Consider the following 18,657-nt stretch of genomic DNA (forward strand, 5'->3'; position numbering starts at 1 on the left):
TGCAAGTGCTTAGTCCGATGTACATGGTTAAATATGCTAGTGCATCTGTAATGTTACTTTCGGTAATTAAACTCACTCGAAAATTGCCTAATACTCTAACACTTGAAGACTCAAATGATTAATCAGATTTGGAATACAAATGTAGGCACAGTAAGTGCGTTTTATTGTCAACAAGAAAAAACCTAAAAACATCACCGGATCCTCGAAAAAACATAAGCACCACTTTATATTACAGTACAACTCATACCAAACACGCTTTTGTCGTCGTCATCATCAACTAGAAACCTGCCTGTGGCCTTTTGATATGTCTAGGCACCGCCGCCGGAGGAGCCATACTTGCTCCCGAAGAAGACGATCTGCAGCTTGTCGTATCCCGCAAGCGCGCCGGCCCCGGCGATGGCGCGAAGGACGTTGGCGCCGGCGCCTTTGAACAGAGACTTGGCGCCCTCGTTCTTGATGATCTGCGCAAAGGCGTCCACGGAGCCCCTGTACTTGACGGCCTCTCCGGAGGTCATCATCATCCTCCTGCGGACGGTGTCCAGCGGGTAAGACGCGAGGTTGGCGCCGGTGGTGATCATCCACCCGAGCGCCAGGCTCGCGAAGAAGCTGTCGTGCAGCGCCCCGGTGAGGAGCAGTGGCTTGAGGGAGTCGTACATCCCGAAGTAGAGGCCGCGGTAGACGATGATCCCGACGCACGAGACGTTGAACCCGCGGTAGAGCCCGGCGACGCCGTCGGAGCGGAGCGTCTTGCGGTAGACATCGACGAGGCCGGTGAACTGCCGCTCTCCGCCCTTGGTCGCGGAGGATCTGTAGTCGTTGGTCAGCCGTGTCCTCGCGTAGTCGAGGGAGTAGACGAAGAGCAGGGAGGTCGCGCCGGCCGCGCTGCCGGAGGCGATGTTCCCCGCGAACCATTTCAGGTACCCGTCTTTGTCTCTCTTGAAGTTGAACAGGCCTTTGAAGTAGTCTTTGAACGCGAAGTTCAGTGCCTGCGTGCCACATAAGAGGAGCGATGGAAAATTAGAGCTTCTAGTATAATATGAGCTGAAGATCAAATGCTAATGCTCCCTCCATCCTATTAAACTTGTCTGAGGTTTATCAAATTTTGGATGAATCTAGATGTTAATTAGTGTCTAGATACTAAATTTAGACAACTCTTAGACAACTTTCGTGAAAGGGAGGAAATATAAGACATTTTTGTAGGTGATTGAGGGAGTAGGTAGAAGGAACTATCCACTGTGTTACAATTGCATAATTTTAGCCTTTTTAGTTGAGTTAATACATTATATTCCGAAATGCACATTTGATTCCAGGTGTACATGCTCCATGTACCTAGAACAACACGTACGTATTTTGAAATGCTAAAAAACTTGGGAATTGTTATTGACCCGTATATCTCCACATTTTATATGCTCACTCAGTGTTTCGTAAAAATCTGACATTCTTTGTAGCCTGTGTAAAAAGATAAAAACTCACAAAAGCCTATTTTCAGCAACATTTTTTTCTTTTTCTGCATAGGCAATATAAAAATTCGTTTTTTTCTCCAAACGACTCTTTGTGAGCACGTGCGATATGGATGTACGTGCAACATTTTTTTTGATTATTTTGACACTTAATATGTTTAAAATATATTTCAAATAAATAGAGCAAGATTTTGCACGTGGGATATGGATGTAAGCGCACCAATAATTTTCTTTGACTTAACTGTAGCGTCGTTTATAAGAACTAAAAGTATTTCCTTTGACTTAATCTAATGTCCAATTGGTCCCTTCAAGTATTTTTCATCTGTCCCCGAACCAAAGTTACATACAACAAAAAAATAAAAATAAACTATTGCGAGAAGAATCTCTTCAAGAGCTGAGGAAAGAAAAGAAAAAATTAAAAGGTTTCTGATTAGTGAGATTGTGATAATTTCGGAGGTATTGGAATAAATTCAAACCAGATTCAAATAAGATTCTAGTTTCGCAAGATTGATGAAATCTAGGCTGAATAAACCTTAATATATTTTTCAAAGATTCTGATATCTCGGTGCGATGCTAAATGATATTTAGTTTTCGTACAGGATGAAAATTTAAAATCCTGGCCGAAAAGCATGGACTCCAAAACGTCAACGGGTGATGCATGGCTAATTACCTGCGTGGGGAAGTATCTGATGACGTTGGTGGTGTTCCCTCTCCAGAGGGAGAGAAACCCTTCGTCCCTGACGGTGCGCGAGAAGCAGTCCCCGATCCCCTTGTACGGCTCCGACAGCCTCCCGGCCCTGATGATGGCGTCCTGGTTCTGCAGCAGCATCTTCACCCGCTCCACCGGCGCCGCCAGGGTCTTGGACACCGACGACGACACGCCCCCCAGGAGGAAGTCGGCCGCGAAGTTTTTGCTGTTCTCCTTCTCCGCCGGCGCCGACGCCATGATCCCCGCAGCGGCTGGGAAAGCTGCTGCAGTGCACTTCCGTTGGGAAGTGCTCCATAGGCTTGGAGGCATGTAGGCTCGTGTTGTCTTGAGGTGGTGAGCGTGGAGCCGCCGCCATGAACGCCTGTGGTGGGCTGGTCTGCCATTTTCAGTTGATAACAGTTACAAGCTGTAGGAGAGGAACTTATATGGTACACCGCACGACTTGTTGCTTTTCCTTCCCGGAAGCTCGCGCGATTGATGTGTGAGAGGTCTCAGGCGTCACCACTTCCGTAGATAGGCACGACACATTCATCGATACGACTATGGATGAGCCGTGCCTGCATGCGCTTCATGGAATCGAGCGAATAGTCAATTGGTCATGTGCGGATGTGCCTTGACTCCACGCTTTGATGGTCTTTTTTCTCTCCAGTTAGTTGGAAATTGTACTAACCATGACCGTATGTGTGTTCCACACTTCCTAGTGATTGTTTTTATGGGCCACGCCCAGCAAGTGGCCATGAGTTACCCAGCCTGATATCTTTATGTTGTAACTACTGTGTACTGGTTTCTGAAAAAAAAAACTACTTTGTACTGAAGATCTTAATAAAAAAACAGAAAGAGATGTTACATATCTCTTCGGTGGGCGATCCTAGCTGGCGGTCGTTCGCTCAAAGCTTGCTTAGCGATCACTTTCCGACAGCTTTTTTGGGTTACGTGAGCAAACCACTTTCTTCTCCTTTCTCTGACTCAAAACTTATCAAATTCGAAATTTTAAAATGTTTTATCTCTCAAACAACAACTCCGATTTAAGATCCGTTTTCACAATCAAATCCGTCTCGACGAGATCTTCAAAACTAGCACCCATGTTGATATGTTTCGACAAACTTATTTTCCGGCTAAAAGTTATCAACCCTCTCTATCTGAATAATCAACCCCTCCGTACTTGAGTGATCAACGGTAAATATATAAAAATATCAACCTGGTGCAGCCTATTGAGGGAAAGTTCTGCATGCATGCACAAAAAGACGAATCCGCTGATGTCAACAGAATCTTTTCCAAATTTGAAAATTCAAAATGTTTTAACTCTCAAACGACAACTTCAAATTAAGATTCGTTTTCACCAATAAATCCATCTCGACGAGATCTTCAAAACTAGCACCCATATTGATATGTTTCGAGAAACTTTTTTTCGGGCTAAAAGTTATCAACCCTATCTATCTGAATAATTAACCCCTTCGTACTTGAGTGATCAACGGTGAATGTATAAAATCATAAGCGGACCCAGGAAAATTTTGAAGCCTGGGCAAATAAGTCTATGGTGCTAATTTTGTATCAAATACATATGAAATATGGGCAAAAATAAGCCTATCGGCTGGCCGGAAGCCTGGGCGGCTGCCCGGGCAATAGGGATGCTAGGTACGCCTATGTATAAAATTATCAACCTGGTGTAGGCTATTGAGGGAAAGTTCTGCATGCATGCATAAATAGACGAATATGCTGATGTCAGCGGAATCTTTTCCAAATTTGTAAATTCAAAACGTTTTAACTTTCAAACGACAACTCCAAATTAAGATTCGGTTTCACCAATAAATCCGTCTCAACGATATCTTCAAAACTAGCACCCATGTTGATATGTTTCGAGAAACTTTTTTTCGGGCTAAAATTTATCAACCCTCTCTATCTGAATAATTAACTCCTAACCTGGTGTAGGCTATTGAGGGAAAGTTCTGCATGCATGCACAAATAGACGAATATGCTGATGTCAGCAGAATATTTTCCAAATTTGTAAATTCAAAACGTTTTAACTTTCAAACGACAACTCCAAATTAAGATTCGGTTTCACCAATAAATCCGTCTCGACGAGATCTTCAAAACTAGCACCCATGTTGATATATTTCGAGAAACTTTTTTTCGGGCTAAAATTTATCAACCCTCTCTATCTGAATAATCAACCCCTCCGTACTTGAGTGATCAACGGTAAATGTAAAAAATTATCAACCCCAAAGTTAATTTTATTTGAAACAGTTTAGCGATTTTTTTTAGTTTAGAAGCTATCAACCCAGTATCCTGTTATTTATCAACAGTAAATATAAATAACTACCAACCCTAAAAATCTAATTTTATTTTGAATATTTTGGCGACTCTTTTTAGTTTACAAGTTATCAACCCGGTGCCCCGTTATTTATCAATGGTAATTATAAATAACTACCAACCCTAAAAAGTATTCCATTTAGAATATTTTAGCGAACATTTTTTGTTTTACAAGCTATCAACCCGGTGCTTCGTTATTTATCAACGATAAATATAAATAAATAATAACCCTAAAAAGTATTTCACTTAAAATATTTTAGCGACTCTCTTTTAGTTTAGAAGCTATCAACCCGGTGACCCGCTATTTATCAATGGTAAATATAAATAAATATCAACCCTAAAAATTTAATTTAATTTAAAATATGTAGCGACTCTTTTTTTATTTACAAGTTATCAACCCGGTGCCCCGTTATTTATCAACGGTAAATATAAATACCTAGCAACCCTAAAAAGTAATTTTCATTAAGAATTTTTTTAGCAACTTTTGTTAGCTTACAACTTAAAACAGTACTTAATTTGAGTAGCAAGTGGTAGTACATTTGAGTTGCAAGTGGATCTTCCCACCCGTTATTTTCCCCCTTAAAAACCACTGACCCGAAAAAGGGAATTGCAAAAGGACCCCATTAAAAAATGAATTACCGTACGAAAAAAAACCCAAAAGGGAATTGCAAAAAGAGAATTCAGAGTCTGCCTCGTGCTGAAGAAAAAGAGTGAGATGCTATGTGTATGCATGCAACAACTTATGAAAAAGTGCTGAAAAGTTGGCTCATTAAATGCAAATCCATGAGATGCTCTGTGCATGTGCATGCATGCAATGTGAACACTCTTGACTGCATGCAACTTGCAAAGTAGTAATACAAGCTGTTAGTGTGAACACGTGTGAACGCAATTAAAACACTACGTGATACAAAGGGAATTGATTGAGTCGCGCTTTCGCGCGAGCGCTCCGCGCCGACAGAAACCGATCGCTCGAGCGAGCGATTGCCAGGGAGGGGATTCGCTCTTCGGTTGTTCTAATAGGGGCGGACCGAGGGCATGTGTTCACTTTGTAAATTAGACAAATTTCTTACTTAGGGAGAGGTTGTCGCACACACTGTCATAGATGAATTTATCTATCTGAAAATAAGTGACCAAAATTTATCTGGATTGCATGGCGATTTTTTTTAATAATACATTTTTTCGTTATTTTCATAAATAATACTCGGTTTCAATCTTTTTTCAGCAATAATACACCGTCGGGGATCAATACCTCGATTTCAAAATTTCTGGGACAACAAACCTGATTAGTGGTAGTCGGGTTAGCCTACCCCGACTTCTTCTTATTCTCTGCACCACGCAAGAATAGTCAATTCTTTTGTAGTAATCAGGCTACACGGGCCCGATTTCTTCCAATCGGGCTTGGCGAACCCGACTAGTTAGGTCGGGCTACGCGCCCGATTTTTTGGTCCCTCTCCCGCCACCGTATTCCCGCCACCCCTCTCCCGCCACCATTTCCTGCCACCATCTTTCCCGCCACCCCTCTCCTGCCACCATTTCCTGCCAATTAATCTTCTCGGCTCTCTATAAAAATAAACTGAACAACCAGATTGTTTCGAACAACCAATGTTTGTATCCCTTTCTTCCACCGCCCTCATTTTGTTGCCATGAGTGTGCCTTGCTCGGACCAGGACTGGAGGCCTATGAAGAAGAAGGATGCAAGCTTTCCTCCAGGCATTCCAGCGGAGCGTTGCTGGTGCGGCGATCTTGCGAAGGTGAAGGAGTCGGAAGACTTCTTGGATAATTTTGGCATGAAATTTTTCATGTGTGCGAACTATGATCACGACACACCGGAAAGCTCGGCTTACCCGAGACCTCCAATATGTTGTAAGCTAGGAAATAAAGAGATTGTTCTACTTTTTATTTGCTTTAACGGTCTTATAACTGTTGCAGTCTCTGCCACCACTCTGTATATGGTACCACTGGATTGACAAGGAGCAGCCTGAGTGGGCGTGGCCGTCGCAACGCCAGGGCGGAGTGGACATACCTTGGCGAGATCGAGATTCCGTAGGATGCCGACGGCATGAGAGGGCACGGCGGAAGGCGCGAGAGTAGGTGCGGAGGCGGACACGACGGCCATGGGCTCGGCCGCGGCCACTTCGGCATGCCCACCCCCTTGCATTCTGCATGGCTAGCCCCCACATCGCTGGAGGGCTACGAGTTCTTCATCAACGTCCTTTGCAACGACAACAGCCACCAGTTGTTGCCCACCATTGGTCTTGCTATCTATAGTTGTTAGAGCAAGTACAATAGAGTCCAGTCAGCTAACTATAAGATATTAAATAATATATTTTAGATGAGTTGGATGAGAGAGAAGGGAAGAGAGAAGAGAGGTGGGCTATTATGCAATAGCGAGCTCTTGCACGTGCTCATGGGTACTTTGTGAGAGTGAAAGGTGGATCATACATTGATAAAGTACTACATTTTATAACCCACTATTGTATATGTTGTCTCTAAGTTAGCTATAGATGACATTACACTTATAAGCCAGCAGGTGGCTATACTATTAAACTTGCTCTTAGGCACCAAGACCAAGAGAGCACACCATTATGTAATCAACTAGTACTTTTGCTATGTAAGAGTTGGTTACCGTATTTTCAAAATGTATCCCCTACCTTAGTTATTAAATTCCCCAAGTGAGAATGGTCGCTTGTAGTGACACACTCCTCTCACTCGTTATTGTGTTTCTTAGGCGGGAGTGGTCGCCCGAATCTACACACTCCTCTGTTATCGTCGGATTTTAGCCAAGCAGAGATGGGCCATGATTGAGATGGGCTTAGAGGATATGTACATAAAGTGTTTCTGAATCGGCCTCGTGCGAGAGTTTGGGCTAGATTGCCCGTGTATCTGTACATTATGGTAGATCACGTTTCAGTTTAGAATTAAGAGATAGAGTTGGTTCGTACATAGTTAGGTTTATTCCAAAGATAGAAAGTCCACGGACTATAAATATGTACCTAGGGTTATTGAGAAAGGAGGACGATCACGTTCACAACAAACACAATCTCGGCGCATCGCCACCCCTTGTTTCAAGGGTTTCTTCCGGGTAAGCGTCATGCTGCCTAGATTGCGTCTTGCGATCTAGGCAGTATCAGTTTATTCGTTGTTTTGTGTTGCTCGTACTAAAGCCTTTTTTATGGCGAGTAATACGGTTATCATAGATGTTTTGGGGCTAATCTTGATACTTGTCTGATATGCTTGCTTAGCTATGCTGCCCCTCAATATCTAGCTGTCTTTGCACCTATCTTGGGTGTAAGGGCAGCATCTTGCCTGTTCTTTATTTAGTAGATTTGATCTGTTATAGTTGTTCCTTGTTCTCCAAGGATTAGTTTGATATCCGCATGGTTAGGCCTTGCAAACGGGTTGAACGATACAGCAGTGCGTAAGGTGTGGTTTGCCGATCCAAGGGGGTTGTTCCGGCAATCGACTCGTGTTGGTTTTTAGGCCTCTTCTAGGACTAGTTTTCTATTATCCGTCGTATTCGCCGTGCTCAACTACGCGTAGGATGTTCCGATTATGCGGTGAAAACCCTAGACTGTCGTAGATTGATTTAACTTGGTATGGATAAAGCAGGATCCCCATGTCATTATAGATCCAACACGAACCATGGGTCAGCCGGCTCTTTGAGCCGATTCACAGGGTAACCTGAGAGCCGATCGAGGCTCGGATTTAATGTTTACGTGTCTGCCATACAGGAAACTAATTGAAGCAATCCATCACCTTCCTGACCAGGTATAGGTCAGGTGGCACGCCCTCGCATTAGCCAGGACGTGTGACGGAGTTTGCGGGCCGTCGCCCGAGGGACCAGGGCCCACCAGCAGTTCTGGGAGCCTCCCGGCTCTTCGTGTTGCTCGTCGGTGCTCGCCGGTGAGTTTTGGCAGGCAACACATTCTGGCACGCCCGGTGGGACATTCTACAGCAACTACGTCAACATCTGCAGCTGAGATGGCGGACGAACCAGTCAAGTACGAAGATCTGCCCGAGGAGCACAAGAAGAAATATGATGAGATTAAAGCCGTCTTCGAATCCGATCTCATCGGCTCTTTCGCGAAGACCCGTACACATGGCATTAGGTGGAAAGGGTTCTCACCCGAAGGCGTTCTCGATGAAGTAGATCTGTCTACCCCTTCAGAGGAACGCACCAGAGCTCTGCGCCAGGAACGCTTTTGAGCGCATTGCGGTTCGCGTGGTTCAGGAAATCATGAAGCATCAGTACTCTCCGTCAGGACCTACCCTAGGGACTCACCAGGGAGAAATACCATTCCAGACCAGACCGCAGCTGCCATTCGCACTTGCAGCTCCCGAGCCACAGGGTTCACCAGCATACGTCGTCCACAAGGTTGGAGGCGATCCTGGCGATTGCCAATTCCTGTATGAACCGCCTAAAGAAATCCCACATGGATACGTGTGCACATACGTGCCGGACTGCAATAACTTGGCGCGCACGAACCAGATTGCAGCAGGAGGAATTTCTGGAGCGGACGCCGATAAACAGGAGTGGCTAGCTAAATATGCCACTGGAACGAGTCATGAAAGCTCAGCCCCTGCAGCTCATATCGTGGAAAAAATCAGTACAATCTTGAGAGACCAGTTCGGCATCCTGCCAAAAAGGAGAACAATCGGCTATTCCAAGTCGTACCCCAACGAATATGATTTGATCCCGCTGCCGCCCAAGTATCGGCTCCCTGAGTTCTCAAAGTTCAATGGATCAGAAGGGTCTAGCTCAATTGAGCATGTGAGCCGATATTTGGCACAGTTGGGCATGATTTCAGCATCAGACTCGTTACGTGTGAGGTTTTTTGCGCAATCTCTCACAGGACCAGCTTTTGGGTGGTACACCTCGTTGCCACCAAATTCAGTCCGGACGTGGAAGCAACTGGAAGAGCAGTTTCATGTTCAATATCACTCAGAAGCTACCGAGGCTAGCATTTCCGATCTAGCGCAGGTGCGGCAGAAGCGGGGAGAAACGGTGTCAGAATACATTCAGCGTTTCAGGACTGTCAAGAACCGATGTTATTCGGCTCGTCTAACTGAGAAAGAAGCAGTCGATCTGGCAGTGTTGGGTCTCGCAGCGCCGATCAAGGATCTGGCTTTCCAAGTGGAATACAATTCACTGGCGCACATGGCTCAGAAATTAACAGTGTATGAGCAGCGCCACCCAGAATTGTACCAAGATAAGTTCAAACGCCCGATAGGCCTGGTTGAGACAGAAGAAGTTGGAGACTCTGCAGAAGACCAGGAAGTAGCCGTGCCTGAATGGGCTCGGGGAGCAGTTCCCCTGTCCTGCAAATGGGTGAAACAACAAGGGCCTGCAAAAGGGTTTGATTTCGATGTAAGCAAAGCTGAGCAGATATTCGATTTATTGCTTAAGGAAAAACAGCTGAAGTTACCCGAAGGCCATAAAATCCCCACGGCGCAAGAAATGAACGGGAGGCCGTACTGCAAGTGGCATCACTCGTTCACCCATATCACCAATGACTGCAAAGAGTTGCGTCGGCAGATCCAAACGGCGATAGAACAAGGCCGTTTGATCCTTGGTCAGTTTGCCATGAAAGTGGACATTCAACCGTTTCCTGGCGTCAACATGGTGGAACTCAATCACTCCACGAGGCGCCGGCTCGATTTCTCATTCGGTGTTAACATGGCAGGGCCTGTATACCACCATGGCAGGGATAAAGAAGAAACCGGTCACTCCCGTGGCAAGGAAAAGGAGGAGGCCGGCCGACATGGCAGGGCCTGTATACCACCATGGCAGGGATAAAGAAGAAACCGGTCACTCCCGTGGCAAGGAAAAGGAGGAGGCCGGCCCAAGCGGCCGGCCCCGATATGATGACAGACGGTATATCACCGAGGAACACGTGAGAAACGTGCGGCATCAAAGACCGCTCTCCGCGCACCTCCTTAACAAATATGAGCGTCAGTACGACCAACGCCGGCGGTACGACAGAGACGACGAAAGATATCGTCGGTCTGAGGTGGATAACGGAAAATATCGTCGGTATGATAGAGACGACGAAGGGTATGAGCACCGCGCTAAGGGGAAGTCAAGAGAGCAGGAAGACATGGACAGACACTGGGATTGTCCTTTCTTTAAGCACTGCTGGGATTCAGGAATGAGCCGATTGCCTACAATCGACAACTTCCCGGAATGTAGACAGCAGAAGGAGGACACAGGTGAGGTTTCAGTGTTCAAGCGTCTAGGGCCTCTCCCATCTCAGAACAGACGACCTGAGTCATCTCGAGTGGAAGATTTCGAGGAAGATTTCGAGGAAGATTTCGGGGAGTCAGAAGATGAAGAAGACGATAGATACCACCAGCCAAGGTGGTGCCCGGATGGACTCAGTCACTCCCAAAAGCGTAGGGTTCAGCGGCTACGTAGCTTGGAGAAAGCCGAGGCGCAATACCTGCACACGTTGAGGAAAGCGCGGCCCGATCTGGCCGTGAAAATTCAGCAAAATTTGGAGGCGGAGACTCGTCCACAGAAGAAAGAATGGCGCCCCAAACAGACAAAAGCCGATGCGAAGGCATCGGCCGGCACGAATATGGTGTTCATACTTCCCTCGGAGTTTTGTGCTCCAAGAACCGAAGAAGTGCCGGTAGCACAGTTTGACTGCGGCCCACGGCCAGTTATCTTTGAAAACCCACAAGAGAAGAGCTACAAACATTTGAAGGCCCTGTACCTAAAAGGTTATATCAACGGGCAGCCTGTCGGCAAGATGCTGGTTGACACGGGAGCGGCAGTCAATATAATGTCATACTCCATGCTACGGCGTTTGGGACGCTCTAACGCAGATCTGATCAAAACGAACGTCACACTAAGCGACTTCAACGGCCAAGCATCAGAAACGCAAGGCGTTCGAACGTGGATCTAACCGTAGGCCGAAAAACCATCCCTACATCATTCTTCATCGTCGACGGCAAAAGCACCTACGCTGTCCCGCTAGGGAGGGATTGGATTCACGCCAATCGCTGCATTCCATCCACAATGCACCAATGCCTAATACAAGTGGGATGGAGATGAAGTGGAGGTCATTCATGCAGATGACTCGATCGAGATCTCAATAGCTGGCATGAATATTTGGGACGCGGAAGACCAAGGGCCGCTCTCTGGAGTCAGTTTGGACGGCTGTGAGCGCATCGAAGCTACAAAAAACGGGGTGAGGCTGGTCTTATCCACCGGCCTGATAGAGTAGCAAGAGCAAAGTCAATAGACGTACGTGGCAAGGCCGATCCCTGCAATCGGCCCCAAAAAATAAAAAGCAATGATCTCACCTCAAGCATGTCACGTAGTCGTGGTAGGGAGACTCCCTCCCGTAGTAGAGCGCAAATAAATTGTAAAACTTCATTGAGCAATGCAATCAAAAGGGGGGCCGATTCCAGCAATCGGCCCAAATTATCCTCACCATACGTTTTGCCTGTGTTTAGCATCGATCTAACAGGCTACGGCAAGCTAGGATATGGATTTACATAGGCTGATGAGCTGGAAGAGATTGACATTGGTCCTGGGGATAAGCCACGACCAACATTTATCAGCAAAAAGTTAGAGCCACATCTGAGGGGCCTGATGATAGCTTTGTTGAAAGAATACCCAGATTGCTTTGCCTGGGATTACACAGAGATGCCCGGGTTAGACAGGAGCATCGTTGAGCATCGGCTCCCTCTTAAGAAAGGATTTCGGCCGTTCCAGCAGCGAGCACGAGGGATGAAGGCCGAAATTTTAGAAGAAGTCAAGAAAGAGATCGAGAAAATGTTGAACGCCGGGTTCATCAGGACATGCAGGTATGCTGAGTGGATTTCTAGTATCGTACCTGTAGAGAAAAAGGACGGCCGATGGCGCGTCGCCATAGATTTTCGGGATCTCAACAGAGCCACTCCAAAGGATGAGTATCCAATACCGGTAGCAGAGACATTGATCAATGCAGCTGCTGGTCATAAGGTTTTAAGTTTCATGGATGGCAATGCCGGTTACAACCAAATTTTTATGGCTCCAGAAGATATACACAAGACTGCATTCAGAGTACCAGGTTCGGTGGGTTTGTTTGAATATGTAGTCATGACATTTGGACTGAAAAATGCCGGTGCAACATACAAAAGAGCCATGAATTACATCTTTCATGATCTGATCGGCAAGTTAGTGGAGATTTATATTGATGACGTGGTAGTCAAGTCTGTTTCAGTAGAAGGACACTTGGAGGATTTGCGACGCATCCTGGACCGAACTAGAAAATTCGGGCTAAGAATGAATCCAAAGAAGTGTGCTTTTGGGGCAACGGCCGGTCAATTCTTGGGTTTCTTGGTCCATGAACGTGGAATTGAGATCGGTCTGAAAAGTCAGGAGGCAGTGCGAACAATGAAGCCACCTACCACGAAGAAGGAACTCCAGAGTCTCATCGGCAAAATCAACTTCGTTAGAAGATTCATCTCCAATCTGTCAGGGCGAATCGAGCCGTTCATGGGATTGGTCAAAATCAAATCTGATGAGGAGTTTCGCTGGGGGGCAGAGCAACAGCGAGCGTTTGACGAGATTAAATAGTATCTAACGAAGCCACATGTGTTGGTTCCGCCCCAGCAAGACAGACCATTCTATATTTACTTGTCGGTAGCTGACACGTCCATCGCCTCAGTGGTGGTGCAAATTTATGATGGTCTGGAGAGAGTCGCTTTCTACCTCAGCAGAAGGATGTTGGATGCAGAGACTAGGTACCCTGAGATCGAGAAGTTGTGCCTCTTCCTATTTTTTGCCTGCACCAAGCTTCGTCATATCTTGCTGTCACCAGAAATTGTCATCATATGCAAATCAGATGTCATCAAATCAAACATATGTTGTCGGCTCCTGTGTTGAAAGGCCGACTCGGTAAGTGGATGTTTGCGTTATCGAAATTTGATCTCCGGTATCAGCCTGCGAAAGCAGTCAAGGGACAGGCGTTGCCCGATCGTATTGCTGAACGAATCAACACTGATATAGCAGCACTGTCTGTGCGTGCATGGGCCATGTTTTTCGACGGATCGGTTTGTGATGATGGTTGCGGCATCGGCATTCTACTCGTGTCGCCCCGGGGGGCAACATATTCCTTCTCCATCAGGCTACCTACCCCTTGCACCAACAATGTCGCTGAGTATGAAGCAATACGCAAGGGAATGGAGTTGCTTCTGGAAACCAGGGGGGCATGTGTTATCGCCGGATTTTAGCCAAGCAGAGATGGGCCGTGATTGAGATGGGCTTAGAAGATATGTACATAAAGTGTTTCTGAATCGGCCTCGTGCGAGAGTTTGGGCTAGATTGCCCGTGTATCTGTACATTATGGTAGATCACGTTTCAGTTTAGAATTAAGAGATAGAGTTGGTTCGTACACAGTTAGGTTTATTCCAAAGATAGAAAGTCCACGGACTATAAATATGTACCTAGGGTTATTGAGAAAGGAGGACGATCACGTTCACAACAAACACAATCTCGGCGCATCGCCACCCCTTATTTCAAGGGTTTCTTCCGGGTAAGCGTCATGCTGCCTAGATCGCGTCTTGCGATCTAGGCAGTATCAGTTTATTCATTGTTTTGTGTTGCTCGTACTGAAGCCTTTTTGATGGCAAGTAATACCGTTATCATAGATGTTTTGGGGCTAATCTTGATACTTGTCTGATATGCTTGCTTAGCTATGCTGCCCCTCAATATCTAGCTGCCTTTGCACCTATCTTGCGTGTAAGGGCAGCATCTTGCAAGTTCTTTATTTAGTAGATTTGATCTGTTATAGTTGTTCCTTGTTCTCCAAGGATTAGTTTGATATCTGCATGGTTAGGCCTTGCAAACGGGTTGAACGATCCAGCAGTGCGTAAGGTGTGGTTTGCCGATCCAAGAGGGGTTGTTCCGGGAATCGACTCTGTGTTGGTTTTTAGGCCTCTTCTAGGACTAGTTTTGTATTATCTGTCGTATCTGCCAGGCTCAACTACGCGTAGGATGTTCCGATTATGCGGTGAAAACCCTAGACTGTCGTAGATTGATTTAACTTGGTATGGATAAAGCAGGATCCCCATGTCATTATAGATCCAACACGAACCATGGGTCAGCCGGCTCTTTGAGCCGATTCACAGGGTAACCTGAGAGCCGATCGAGGCTCGGATTTAATGTTTACGTGTCTGCCATACAGGAAACTAATTGAAGCAATCCATCACCTTCCTGACCAGGTATAGGTCAGGTGGCACGCCCTCGCATTAGCCAGGACGTGTGCCGGAGTTTGCGGGCCGAGTGGGTGCCCGTAGCAACACACTCCTCTCATCCGTTAACGCGGGCGGGAGTAGTCGCCCGAAGCGACACACTCCTCCCGCCGGGGGATCACCAGGAGAGAGTGGTCGCTCATAGCGACACACTCCTTTCTCCCTCCGCCTGATACCTCAGGTGGAAGTGGTCGCTTGCAGCGACACACTCCTCCTACCTTTGGACTCCCGGGTGAGAGTGGGTGCCCGTAGCAACACACTCCCCTCGCCGTTAACGCGTTCCTCAGGCGGGAATAGTCGCCCGAAGCGACATACTCCTCCCGTCATGATATTACCATGAGAGAGTGGTCGCCCGTAGCGACACACTCCTTTTTCTCGTCGCCTCTCTCCTTGGGTGGAAGTGGGTCCCGTAGAGATACACTCCTTCCACCCTCGGACTCCCCTCCCACCTTTACTCTTTTAATCACATTTTTTATCGCCTCCTTTTTGTCTTTGTTTGCTTTTTTCTCCCTTTTTTCATTATTTTCCTCTCCATTTTGGTTTCCCCTTGACGTCGCAAGTTCCTCTTACCCGTGTCTCTTTTTCCATGGTGCATAGTGAGGATGCTCGACCTGGCACCACAACACCATCCCGCGTCCGGGGATGTGGTGGCCTACGAGGCCCTCTGCCCCCAAGCCAGATTATTCCACGCGAAGACTTTCCCGGACGGTTCCGAGAAAGCGTACGAGAATCTCCCTGACTTCAGGGGCTCCCATGCCGCGCTCGAGATGAGAAGCTGTGCTTGCGAGTGTCAAGCATATCCCTGCTTGCACAAGGAGAAGCCTCCCGGCTGTCCTAGTCACGGGGATTTTCATCCTCTGCAAGTGTGTGTGGCCTGTCGGGGATGGACAATCAACCCGGAAGGCGCACCGGAAGGTTGCGATCGCACAATGGCTTTCCTTATTCTGGTTCCCCTCTCCAGGTCGGAATACAACAGAGATAGTTACTAACACAAAGGTCCTCACAATTCAGCTTCCATAATTTTAAAGGCGTCCCTCATAAGTGCTTTACAGGCTATCCCTGGGTAGTTTTTTAGGCGTCTCCGGCCTTGCTTTGAATGCTTTACACACGGGGCTATCCCGGATACACTCGACAGGAACCGCTTAGGGATAGAACTTCTGGAGGTGGTACTTCTTGAGGTGCTCGATATTCCAAGAATTGGGCACCTCTTTCCCGTCCCTCCGTCTCCAAACGGATCACACCTGGTCTAAAGGCTTGACTTACCCTGAATGGCCCTTCCCATTTGGGAGTCAACTTGTTTGACCCTGTGGCATCTCAGATGCGGCGCATGACAAGGTCTCCCGCATGGAGCTCACGGGGGCGCACCCGCCTACTATGATAGTGGCGCAGCCCCTGCTGATAGTGTGTTGAACGCGCCATTGCCCGGCAGCGCACTTCCTCCAAAAAGTTGACATCATAGATCCATTTTGGGAAAATTGCATGTACCAGTAACACTAGGGGCAAACTTGGCGCAAACCAGCGACTCAAATTCGTTTTTGCGCATACCAGCAACTCTAGGTGTAACTCGTCGTAAGCAGCTATAATAACTTGATTTAACAGTCTAAGAGCAAATCTCTTTATTCTGTGGCCCTTAAAATTGCAGATGAAGAGCACGGAAAACGCGATATAAAATGCTTAAAATGTTTTGATCAAACACAGTAAAAAAAGGTGAAATAGCATATTCGGGAATCTGTCAATAAATACCTACATGTCAGCTTATTATTTATTTATTTATTATTTTTCCTTATTCCCCTCTTCTTCCCGGCCACAACCGGCCCAGGAAACCGCGTGTCTGCCACGCGTCACCCCGCCTTACGCCTGCGCTCCCCACAAGGATGAGGAGGTAAACAGCGAGGGGGGGGGGGGGGAGAGTGTCACCGGTCCGTAATGTGGGCCGCCAACCCCATTCTCTGCACGGGCTTCATCACCGATGTGCATCACCGCGCGAAGGAGAGCTGCAAGTAGCGATGTTTGTGGACCTCGACTTTGACATTGACGAGTGAGCCTGCCACCCGCGTCGCCCCTGCGCCCGTAGGCTCCGGTGAGGTACCCCAGAGCCACATTTTGGTACAATTTGGGTTGCGGCTGGCAAATTGTTAGGTTTTGCGATGTTTAAATTCGTATGAATTATGTCTATCTGAATGTTGCTATGTTTATGTTATCTGAATGTCATCTATCTCCTGTGAATTCTTGTTCTCAAATTTTAAAGGTTCGTATATGTTGTCTTCTCTGCGTGACAAATTTTGAGACCGTAAATTTGATATACGATGCACTTTAAACGCAATTTTACATTTCATATTTGAAGGGGTCTCTAACTAGGATTGGCAGCCACCGTTGCCCTTGTGCCAGCAGCATGTCAAGCTATTGTTGTATATCGAGACTTCTTGGAGTATCAATTCGGCTTCTCTGCTCGTGATTTTTCTTTCAGGCACGGAACAGTCACACCCAGTGCCATTGGCAGCCAGTCACCTAATAAGGTGAGCATTTTTATCAGATACCCTGTTAACCATATAACCTGATCATTGCAACTACTTGCAATGAATCTGCGTAAAAGTGAAGTCATGTCACTGGTTTGCGCAAAGTATGCCCCGAGAGTTGCTGGTATACGCAATTCTCTCATCCATTTATGATCCTGTGTTGTGTCGGTGAAGGCTTGCACCCGGGGGGGGGGCATACTTGAGCCCCAAGGGTAGCACTGCTTCTGCCCCATATACGAGGGAGAAAGAAGTTTCCTTAGTGGCCCCGCTAGCGGTGGTTCGCAGGGACCACAGAACTGTCGGGAGCTCCTCTATCCAATTCTTCCCACATCCCTTCAATCGGTCAAATGTCTTTGTTTTCAATCCTCTTATACTTCTGCGTTCGCTTGTTCCACCTGCCCGTTGCTACGAGGGTGCGCCACGGACACGTAGCAGACGATCCCCAAGCTACTGCAATATGCCTGAAAGACTTTGATGGTAAACTAGGAGCCCAAATCGGTTATGATGCGATTGGGCACCCCGAACCGGCAGACGATCCCACGAATGAACTTCACTGCTGCTTGCGCGGTCATTTCCCGGACCGGCTCCACTTCTATCCATTTGGTGAACTTATCTATGGCTACCATCAGGTACTGGTATCCACCAACTGCACGGGGTAACTTTCCCACGATCTCCAGCCCCCATACTGCAAATGGTCACGACAGGGGGATGGTCTACAGGTTCTGTGTTGGCTGATGAATATCCTTGGCGTGATACTGCAAGCTCCACATGTTTTTGCACATGTTTTGGAGATTTCTTCCGCATCGGGACCATGTGGCTAGAACACATGCCACCATGTATATCCTTCATGAGCGCTATTCCTTCGTCCTGTGAAACACAACGAAGCAAAATCCCACGGGCACTACACCGGTAGAGTGTCCCATTTAACACTCGGAACATCTTCGCCCGGAGGGCTGTGCGCTAGGCAGTCACGTTATCCTCCGGCAAAACTCCGCTGCTCAGGTACCGAAAGATGTCCCCAACACATGGCGGGGTACTTCCTTCGAGGTACATCACACGGTTCTTGTCAGGCAGAGTCCCGTCAGCCGGCTCCTCAACCGCCGGCTCCTCCTGGGAAGCGGGCTCCCCAGGGTGGCCCGCCGTTGCCCAGCGTATCAAGCAGCTTCTTTGACTAATTTCTGCAACTCAAAACAAGTGCTACACAACAGCCAACAAAAGAAGTGCTCATCCGCACAGCAAATCAACCTAAGCAGTAAAATACTAGATACCTGCCAAATTACTCACCTGGTCATGATTATACGATAATCAGCCGAGTACTTTTTTTTCTTGGCAAAAAACAGCGAGCGCACTAGTTTCACTAGGGTACAGAAAGTAGAACCAAAAAAATATGGTACGGAAAGTAGAACACGTCGCCAGC

General features: G+C 47.1%; 1 protein-coding gene across 1 annotated transcript; it reads right to left on the reverse strand.

The window, feature by feature from the left end:
• Nucleotides 1-308: 308 nt before the first annotated feature.
• Nucleotides 309-2,478, reverse strand: LOC124703115 (ADP,ATP carrier protein 1, mitochondrial-like). The gene is made up of 2 exons (XM_047235330.1): nucleotides 2,131-2,478; nucleotides 309-986 (listed from the first exon to the last, which is right to left on the reverse strand). The coding sequence occupies exons 1-2, from the start codon at nucleotides 2,476-2,478 to the stop codon at nucleotides 309-311; spliced, it is 1,026 nt and encodes a 341-aa protein (XP_047091286.1).
• Between the last annotated feature and the right edge of the window lie 16,179 nt (nucleotides 2,479-18,657).

This window comes from Lolium rigidum, chromosome 1 (assembly GCF_022539505.1).
Source record: "Lolium rigidum isolate FL_2022 chromosome 1, APGP_CSIRO_Lrig_0.1, whole genome shotgun sequence".
Taxonomy (NCBI): domain Eukaryota; kingdom Viridiplantae; phylum Streptophyta; class Magnoliopsida; order Poales; family Poaceae; genus Lolium; species Lolium rigidum.

What these genes read in the sequence shown, in the direction of transcription:
- LOC124703115 (XM_047235330.1), bottom strand. Translation starts at nt 2,478, where the DNA reads ATGCCTCCAAGCCTATGGAGCACTTCCCAACGGAAGTGCACTGCAGCA. An exon ending in TCAGATACTTCCCCACGCAG is followed by an intron (nt 987 to 2,130) that starts GTAATTAGCCAT and finishes TGTGGCACGCAG; the next exon opens with GCACTGAACTTCGCGTTCAA.